Source organism: Nannospalax galili, unplaced genomic scaffold, assembly GCF_000622305.1.
Source record: "Nannospalax galili isolate Female #2095 unplaced genomic scaffold, S.galili_v1.0 scaffold18, whole genome shotgun sequence".
In the NCBI taxonomy this organism is placed as follows: domain Eukaryota; kingdom Metazoa; phylum Chordata; class Mammalia; order Rodentia; family Spalacidae; genus Nannospalax; species Nannospalax galili.
Window position 1 is genome coordinate 12,894,378 of NW_008346548.1, and position 10,065 is coordinate 12,904,442.

A 10,065-nucleotide genomic window follows, 5' to 3' on the forward strand; every position below is an offset into this window, starting at 1 on the left:
ACCCACAGAGATCTGCCTGCCTCTGCTTCCCAAGTGCTGGGATTAAAGGCATGCACCACCACACCCAGTGAAATAGAGATCTTTCGAAAAGTTTAAAACCTCATTCAATTTTATGTCTTACAAGATTTATACTGAACTCAATATTGTATAACTATTAATTCAACTGTGAATCTACAAATTTACAGTCACTTTTGAAAGAGATGTATCCTTGCTCTGGAAATTGTTACTGAATATGTTAAACCTGTAATGAAATGCTTCTTCTAATCATGTGGTTATTAAATAAAAATTAATAAATTTAAAAAAAGAAAAAAGTGTTTGATAGTGTTCTTTTCTATTTTATGGAATAGTCTGAGAATCACTGATGTTAGTGATTCTTTAAAGTTTTGGTGGAACTCAGCAGCGAATCCATCTGGGCCTTTTTTTTTTTTTTTTAAATTATTTTTATGAATGTGATCTGCCTCTGCCTGCATGTATGTCAGTGCACTCCTATTGTACAATGCACAAGGAGGCCAAGTAGAGGATGCCAGATCCCCTGAAACTGGAGTTATGGACAGTTGCTAGCTACCATGTGGGTGCTGGGAACCAAACCCAGGTCCTCTGAAAGGGCGGCCAGTGCTCTTAACCGCTGAGTCATTTCTCCAGCCTTGTGTTTTTTGTTTTTTCTTTTCCATTGGGAGATTTTTAAAAATTATTATTACTGTTTTAATCTCATTGCTTATTATAGATCTGTTTATCTCATTCATCTTGGTTTAACTTTGGTAGGTTGAATGTGTCTAAACATTCTTTTTTTAAGATTTTCCAATATAGTGGAATATATGCTTTAATGGTAAGAACTAATGAATTTCTGAATTTCACTGGTATCTGTTATAATGGTTTCCTTTTCTTTTTTTAAATTTTTATTTATTTATTTTTATTTTATGTGTATGAGTGTTATGCCTGCATGTGTGTAAGTACATTCATATAATGCCCTAGGAGGACAGAAGAGGGTGTTGGATCCCCTGGAACTGGAGTTAGGATGGTGGTTAGCTGCCATGTGGGTGCTGGGATTTGAACTCTGGTCTTCTGCAAGGATAGCCGGTGTTCTTAACTGCTGAGCCATCTCTCCAGCACCATGGTTCTCTTTCATCGTTAATTTTATTAATTAGGGTCTTCTCTTTCTTTGAGTTAATTTGGCTAAGAGTTTGTCAATCCTATTTATCTTTTCAAAGAACCAACTCTGTTTCATTGATTATATTGCTTGTTTCCACTTCATTAATTTCTGCCCTGATCTTGATAATTTTTTTCATCTACTGATTTGGGGTTTGGCTTGTTCTTATTTTTCCAAGGCCCTAGGGTGCATCAGTAAATTATTTTTTTTGAGATTTCTGAGTTTATTAATTTTTGTCATTTAGTTTTTTACATTTATTTTGTATGTGTTTATGTGTCCACATGTATGCATACATTCATGTACCGCTGCACAGATGTAGAAGTCAGTGGGCAACTGAGGGGAGTCAGTTTTCTCCTTTCACCATGTAGGTTCTGGAAATCAAGCTCAGGTCATTAGACTTAATAGCAAGCATCTTTACCTGCTGGAGACATCTCACTTGCCCTCTGCTTTAGAGTCTAACAAATAGATATATACACACAAATATATATAATATAGATTTTCCTCATTTTGACAATCTTTCTAAAACAACTGACTTAGAGGCAGAGTACTTCTTTCCATGTGCAAGGCCCCAGGTTCTATTTCTAGTACCAAAAAATAAAATGATCTTCTTAAAAATAGTATCTATCACCTTAGAACAACAGGAATCAGTATATCTTGATGAGTCTTAGAATTCAGTTTTTGTTTTTTTTTTGTTTTTTGACTGGGTTTTCTACCGCCCCAACCTTCCTGGAACTTACTGTACAGACCAGGCTGGCCTCCATCTTACCTGGCATAGGATTCAGTATTTTGAACAAAGCATCCTGACAACTGAGGTCCATGTACATCCACTTGAGCATCACAGAACTCAGTTTTGCTTAGATGACAGTTTTTACCTATGACCAGATTAACTGTCACTGCCATACATGGCCTTCATGTAATTAGTGTGATCCTAGATATGGGCATATGTGTATACACCTATCTATGTAGGTACATAGCCTCATGTGAATGTGCACAAATACAAACTTATGCATGTGAGGCTGTACAAAGATCCCATTTCCTTGAAAGAAGAAATACTTAAAACATGAGGTATCCAGAATAATAAGGAATAAAACAAATTAAACGAGATTCTGAATTATCTCCCACTTTTCCAGCATCTGACTTTTTAAATTGTTAACACTGTATATTAAGTATTGCCTTTCAAATATTTCATAAAAGTCAAACTCAAGTTTAACTACAACCCAAATACAGAGCATCATCTAAATAGTTATATACTAGCTACACGTAAGAGTCAAAGGATTCTGTAAACGGTCTATAATAAAGGAGAAAGTCAAGAGTTTCCTTAAGATCATCTATCTTTCAGACAAAAACTGAGCATGAGTACAGATCGGACATAGACAATTAATGTTTCTAATGACTAAAGCAATGAAAAGCTGAGTGTGGTGGCGTATGCCTTTAATCTCAGCATTTGGGAGGCAGAGACAGGCTGATCTTAGTGAGATGGAAACCAGCCTGGTCTACACCATGACTTCCAGGCCTGGAGGCATGTGCCTTTTAACCTAGCACTTGGGAGGCAGAGGCAGGAGGATCTTTATGAGTTCTAGGCCAGCCTGGTCTACATAGTAAGTTCTAGGCCAGCTGGGGCTACAGCAGGGAGACCCTGTCTCAAAAAGACAAAACAAACAAACAACCCCCCCAAACCCACATTAAATATCAGAATTCACTCAAATCACTTGATTTTACCTTTATTGCTTCCTTATTCACTTCTGACATATCTTGGAATATTTCTCAGAGAACTCTCTCAAAACAGAAAATCTTTTTTTAACTTATTTTTAAAAAATAACTAATTTATTGAGAATTTCATACATGCATATAAGGTGTTTTGATCATATCCATGCCCACTCCCTCCCCTCCAACTCCTCCCATATCTTCCCATCACTTTTTTCCCTGATAACTTCATGTACTCTTTCTTCTTCATTTTTTTTTAAAATGGGGCTTTTAGCTACTCTAACATTCACCCTTGTGAAGAGGTAACCCTAAAATCTGTTAAGGATTAGATAAAAGCTCCCAAATATTTTCGACATTACAAAACAGAAATCTTTTAAGATGTTTTATTTCAAATCCATTCCTAAACTAGAATTCCAAAATTTTCCTCTAAATACCATCAAGTGCTAAACTGTAATCAAGAACATTTTATCATGCCAGTAAAACACTGGACAAATTAGTGTTAGTTGCGCTAGAATCGGATGCTTGCTTCTGTCTTCCGTTCATTTTGTGCTGACTTTCAAATACCTATTGTCAACAGCTCCAGGAGTTGTTATTTATTTGTTGGTTTGGTTGTGTTTTTTTGAGACAGAATTTCAGGTAGCCCAGGCTAACCTCAAACTTGAACGTCTAACCGTCCTGCTCCGCCTCCCACAGGCTGGGATTACAGGCATACACCACCGCACCTAACCTGAGCTCTTTTTTAAGTTGCTGAACACACTTGTTTTTCTACCCTGGTCACTACAGTTTATCTTTTATCATCTTATGTTAAGTACAGGTTGAAGATCTCTTATTGAAATGCTGGGACCAGAAGAGTTTCAGATTTTGGAGTTTTTTTCGGTTTTGGAATATTTTCACAGACTTTGCCAATTGAGCATTCCTATATGTAAAAACTGAAATAAAAAACACTCCTAATTCTAAAACTTCCTGAATGATACTGCTCAAAATATTTTTTAAATTTTGAAGATTTAGGGTATCAGAGCACTTCAAATTTCAGATTTTCAAACAAAAGTATTTGACCTGTACTTAATATTTTATTTACAAATCTATTTTATATTTGTCTGCTCCACTTACTTGATTTACACCAGAGGCAAAACCTTTTACAGGTCTATAATAATGTGTGCTAGGTGTCCTTTGGGAACCATCTGGAGAGCAGAGTGGGTTGTGTGCCACTTCATCACTACTGAGCCACTCAATTTTCAGGCAGCAATCTCATTTCCACATAGAGATGCTAATGTGTGTAAGCCCATATCACTAACAGACACCATTTCAAGATGGCTCCCGGCTCATTTCAAACTAGTTACCATGCCTCATATTCCAGGAGCATGACAAAGGATTCATCTTTGAGTCCACTAATGATGTGAAAAGCCAAGCTCAAGTTTCAGGTGTCTGTGTCAGAGAACAAGTGATTTAAATGGTCAAGGTAGAATTTTAAAAACATGTGAAAGTACTTCAACACTGTAGGAAAACTCTAAAGACCACAGTTAAATTACTGCTTTAAAATAATCTTTCCTACTAGAGTTAAGAAATGTGCCCATTATAGTTCAACCAGAACTAAAATTACATGAATCAAAAGTGAATTGCAGTTTCCTTGAAAACCTTGCCAATGATGCTAGATGTAAAGCTCATTCCTACTATTTACTCATTAAAACCAAAAACCACATCCACATTAAGTGCACACTACTATGCTAGGAACTGTAAGGAACATGGCAAATTACTTCATAAAAATATGCTTACCTTGAGCTGAAACCCAGTCTCATTCACAGTCTCCTTCCAGTTACCTTCCTAAAAATTAAAGCCAATTGTAGAGATCATCACTACAAAGCCAAACAATCCATACCTGACAGTCCACATTAAATAAATTGAATTCCTATAATTTTGTTCTTAATTCAAGTGAATATGAATTCTCTTCAAAATTAAACATGGGCTGGAGAGATGACTCAGTGGTGAAGAGCACTGGCTGCTCTTGCAGAGGAATTAGGTTCAGTTCCCAGCACCCACATAGCAGCTCAAAACCATTCATATCTCCAGTTCCAGGGGATCTGATGCCCTCTTTTGGCCTCCATGGGTACTACATGACACAGCTGCATTTATATACATGTAAACAAAATACTCATATACATAAAACAAAAATAAATTATTTTTAAAAATTAAAGAATATAGACTCCAAAAATATGAAATAACATAGACCCAAGATTTTAGCGACTTGGCTTGATAGCACTGAAGATCATTTTAAGTTTCTATTTAGGTACTACTACTAGATAATAAAGGCTTAGTATCTGTAAGAATAAAAATCTTGGTTAGGGGGCTGGCAAGATACCTCAGCGTTTAGATAAAGCACTTGCTGTACAAGCCTGACAACCTGAGTTCAATCCCCACAACGCACATCAAGGTGGGAAGGAGAGAATGGATCCATGAAGTTGTCCTGACTGCCACCATATGTGCCTTGGCAGGTGTACTCCCATGCATATCACACACATTACACCAACCCCCCCCCAACAAAATACACACACACACACACACACACACACACAAATAAAAACTTTAAAAATCTTAGTTAAAAGAATGATGGACTAATAACATGAAATTGAAACTGAACCAAACACAAACACAAATTGCATTTAAAAACCTGCTGCAAAAGATCCTCAAGAATCAGCATTCTATAAACTGATAAAAAGTCTAATAAAGCCTAATTCAAATGATTATTTTAAGACTAATTAAAAAAAAATACCTGTGTTAAAAACAAATAGAAGATTTTGTCTCTACAGAGGATGGGATGTGAAGCGACCCTCAGCAGAAAGTTTTCTAAACCGATCCTTCTTCTCTCCACAAAATCTGGATCCATGTTGTCGGCAGAGAGTTTATGCCACACGAATTCTGCCTGGGTGAACAAAGCAGGCAGTCAGAACAGGCTCAAGCTGAGAACTCTCAGTGCCTGCTGCTTCGCTTCTTACCCGTTTTTCTGGAAGAGGTGGCACAACAACATGTGGATAGTAAACTAAAAGGTAGTTTCTCAACAACTCGAACTCACTGTATCGTCTCCACAGTGAGTCTGTGAGGACGCTCTGACCATCAGTGTGTTCAACTGACCTAAAATGATACCAAAGAACATTTCTATTACTTTAAAAAAAAGCATACTACTGCCTTCAAAATGTGTTTCTCTGTTTACTGAACCAGTCGCTGAGGAACTTTTCTTATATTTCCTTAGGAAGTGGGGATTTACTGCCCCTGTTTTACAGATGGGCCACAGCTGCATGGTATGTGCTCTGCCTGTAATTACCAGCTCTGTGCATTGACTCAGACCCATCTGATTTTTTTTTTTTTTTTTTTTTTTTTTTTTTTTTTTTTAGAAGGGTCTCCCTGTAGCCCTAGCTGGTCTAAATTCACTATGGAGACCAGGCTGGCCTCGAACTCACAGAGATCTGCCTGCCTCTGCCTTCCAAGTGCTGGGATTATAGGCATGCGCCACCATGTGGGCCCGGCTGATCATCTGATTTTAAAGCTCTCACATTCCTAAGTCCTTTCCTTCTGTCACAGAAAACCTATTTGAACTCACGAGAAAGAATTGTCTTAGGAACATTCTAAAAGCCACAGTATAAAATTGATTTTACAGAGTGGAAAAACCTGCCTTGGTTATCATTTCGTTAAATAAAAATAATTTTTATGTTTATTGCTGGGAAAATGAGGGAACAATTTCACGAAAAAGACTATGATCACCAAATCTCAATTTAGGTTATAAACAAATCGGATGAATCTGAGTACAGGAGGCATCCACAAGAGTAAACAGCTCTGAAGGGTAAGGAAGAAAGTTCACAGTAACTCATCTCTAGTCTTAACCTTTAGTTATAAAGAGTTGGCAGGCAATACCATGGTTTAGCTACATAAAAATTTAAATTATAATTGGGAAAAAGTAAGAGTAAGAGCGTGGAAACACTGTTTTAAGGTACTGAAGGTTTCTGCTACTTTCATGTTTTGAGACACAGTCTCACTATGTAGCCCTGGCTTGCTTAGAACTTACTATGTAGACCAGCCTGGCCCAGAACTCAGAGATCTACCTGCCTCTGCCTCCTGAGTGCTGAGATTAAAGATATGCACCACAGCACTCAGGCACAGAAAAATTTTAAACATTATCAGGACCTCCTTATTTTCCAGTTATTTGCGTGACAATAACTTTATTTGTCCTGTAAGAAATGCACATACAACTACAATGTGCATTTGCACATCAGGATGTAAGACACAGAAGCTAAGGCACACTTAACAGTCCTTTGAGAAGTAGCTATCCTGCCATGCTCAACACAATAGTTGCTCATCTATTTGTTTTCTTTTTTTGAGATGGGTATTACTAGGCTGGCCATGCTGGTCTCAAGATTCCTAGGATCAAGTCATCTACCTGGCTGGGCTGGGACTGTGCTTTGGTGAGAGAACACTTGCCTAGTAGATATGAAGCCCTGGGTGAGCCTTTGAGCAGAACAGAAAAAAGACAAGTAATAAAAACAAAGGATTGATTCTCCTCCCTAAGGTTCCTGTGTAACTAGAACTACAGACACACCATTGTGCCAAGGAATTATTGCTTGTTTTTATTACTACTGCTTGGAGACAAGGTTTTACTATGTAACCCAGGCTGCCTTCAAACTCAGGATCCTCCCTCTTCAGCCTCCTGCGTGTTGGTACTACAGGCATGCACTACTATGCTCTGCTTCATATTTATTACTTATATACAAGTAATAAGCACATACACAAGCTTACCATTAAATCTATTAACTACATAGTAATAAAAAGGAAGTAAAATATAAAATCCCAAAATCAATATAAAAATATGTAAAATATACAAATAGCTCTCATGGCAAAAACACAGGAACATTAGATCACAGTTTGGTTTAAAGAGGATTTAACTGTAACCTATAACTAAAATCTATTTCAGTTCAGATGTCCAACTTCAAAATGGAACATTTCATTTTATCCTCACATACAAGCAGATGTCATCACTAGCCCTGTCTTTCAAATCAGAAGAATGAAATAATGAGACACTGATTCTCAAGACATCAAAGCATCCCTACCTACTCTAAAAGACAAACTTTTATATTGAAACAACGTCTGATACTGATGAACACAAACCTAAACCTCTGAAGGGATGAAAAAAGTTGACTGTACCTTCTTCAATCTCAGTCCTACACTGCTGCACTCCAGACAATGGCTCCAGAAACAGCTTTTCCACAGCCAAGCCTAATTCTCAGGACCCACCTTGTTTCAATGAGGTAAGCAGTATACGTTTCCTGCATGTTCACGGCATTTCTTCCAGTTCGCTTTTCGGCTTCAGAAACACTGATTTCTATCTTCTTCAACCAAAATGTGTTCTCTGTCATCTGGATAAAAATAAATGGAACAACAAGAACCCTTTAGGATGGTGTTCACAAGTGAAGGTAACAGAGGGCTGAACATGATCCAAGCACACTACTATGTTCACGCATGAAATATAATGAAACCATTATTTTGTGCAATTAATATATGCTAATGAAAATAGTATTGAAACACTCACAGCTATTTTAATAACACCTGTTACTGGTGCTTAAGAGGGATCCAAAGCCCTCTTCTGACCTCTGTGGGCATTGCACAACACAGGTACACTTATATACATGCAGGCAATACACTCATACACAAAAATGAAAATAGTAAGTAAAGATATTTTGAAAAACTCAGGGCAGAAAAACTGGCATCACAAGACTCAGTAAGAAATTGGTAGTTAGGAAAGGAAACACTTCTAAAATGATGAGGGATAGGAGTTTAGAAAGGAAAATTAAGAACCAGCCTTTAAATAATGGAAACATCCAAAGAAGAAACTGTACAGAGCAAAAGCAACTATCATCAGTGCAGTTAAAAAAAAAAAAAAATTCTTGACCTCCCTTTACTTCCCTAGGCTGTACAGCCTCCTGGGTCCTGGTCCCAACACCTTCCCTGGGTAAGTCCAGCACGCCCAACATGCCTTGACTCCCCCAGCCTCTTTCATCCTCCCAGCTCCCCCAACGAGTATCTCCTCCTAGGCTGGGTACAGGCCCATTTCTTGTCTTGGCACCCCAGACACCGGGGCCAGCCTCTCGGCCCAGAGCCACCACTGCTTCCTGATCCTCTGCATCTGGACCAACCCAGTTCCTGCCTACCATCCCCAGAAACTCTCTGGGCCTGGTCCTGCCCTCACATTCCTTTACTTTCCTGGGTGGCACAGCCATCAACTTCCTGAGACCAGCATCTATCCCTAGGCCTTCTCCCAGGCCAGCCCAGCCCCCAAAATCTTGAGGGTAGCATCTTTCCTGGAGGGACCCTGATATCATTTGAGCCTCATCTCACTTGGGCCTCTGTGTGAACTCTTGAAGACAAAAGCAATTAGGCCACTCTAATATAAAATAAAAAGCAAGAACCTGAAGCCTAGACCAACCAGCTTTTCATGCCCAACAAGTAAACCACAAAGGCACATAAAGTTTACAAAAAGAAGCAGATCTAAACTCAACAAAGGAAGGCTTGAGTCTCACATAAGAATCAGAAACTACGAAGGAAATTCACAAGTCAAAGTCACAAAGAAAAAAACAATAACATGAAAAACCAAAATAACATATCCCCACCAAGTACCAATAGTCCTCTACAGGAGTACAATGACAACTCTCTAGAGATAACACAGGACATGGAACTCAAAGGAACAATTATAAACATGATAAAAGAATTCAGTGAATTTAAAGAACACACACAAAAAGAAATCAAAGAACTGAAGGAAGATAGGGATAAACTTCTGAATGAATTCAGAAGAGAAATATTGAAGAATACTCAGGCTGAAATGAAGAAGAGGAAGAAAATGAAACACTCAGTAAGCCAAATAGAAACAACAGGAGAAAGCCTCATCAATAGGATGAATAAAATGGAAAACAGAATATCAAGACTGGAAGATAAAGTGGACGAATTAGACCACTCAAGCAAAGATTACGAAAAATTTTAAAAACACATAAGAAGGGAATATGCAAGAACTGTGTGACACCATAAAAAACCCAAACTTATAAATCATAGGCATACAGGAAGGAGAAGAAGATCAAGATAATGGTATGGAACAGATCTTCAACAGGACCTTGGAAAAAAATTTCCCCAAATTAAAGAAAGACATGCCCATACAAATACAAGAAGCATATAGAACACTA

The 10,065-nt window shown here is 37.9% G+C and overlaps 1 protein-coding gene across 1 annotated transcript in view; it reads right to left on the reverse strand.

Annotated features, from left to right (window-relative positions):
• The window catches only part of Snx4 (sorting nexin 4), a 69,533-nt gene that overhangs the window by 39,321 nt on the left and 20,147 nt on the right, over window positions 1-10,065 (reverse strand). Inside the window, exons 2-5 of the mRNA XM_008842980.2 lie at window positions 8,129-8,250; window positions 5,842-5,977; window positions 5,619-5,768; window positions 4,625-4,672 (exon numbers count right to left, since the gene is read on the reverse strand). Coding sequence (XP_008841202.1) covers window positions 4,625-4,672; window positions 5,619-5,768; window positions 5,842-5,977; window positions 8,129-8,250 — 456 coding nt within the window. The remainder of the gene's footprint in view (window positions 1-4,624; window positions 4,673-5,618; window positions 5,769-5,841; window positions 5,978-8,128; window positions 8,251-10,065) is intronic.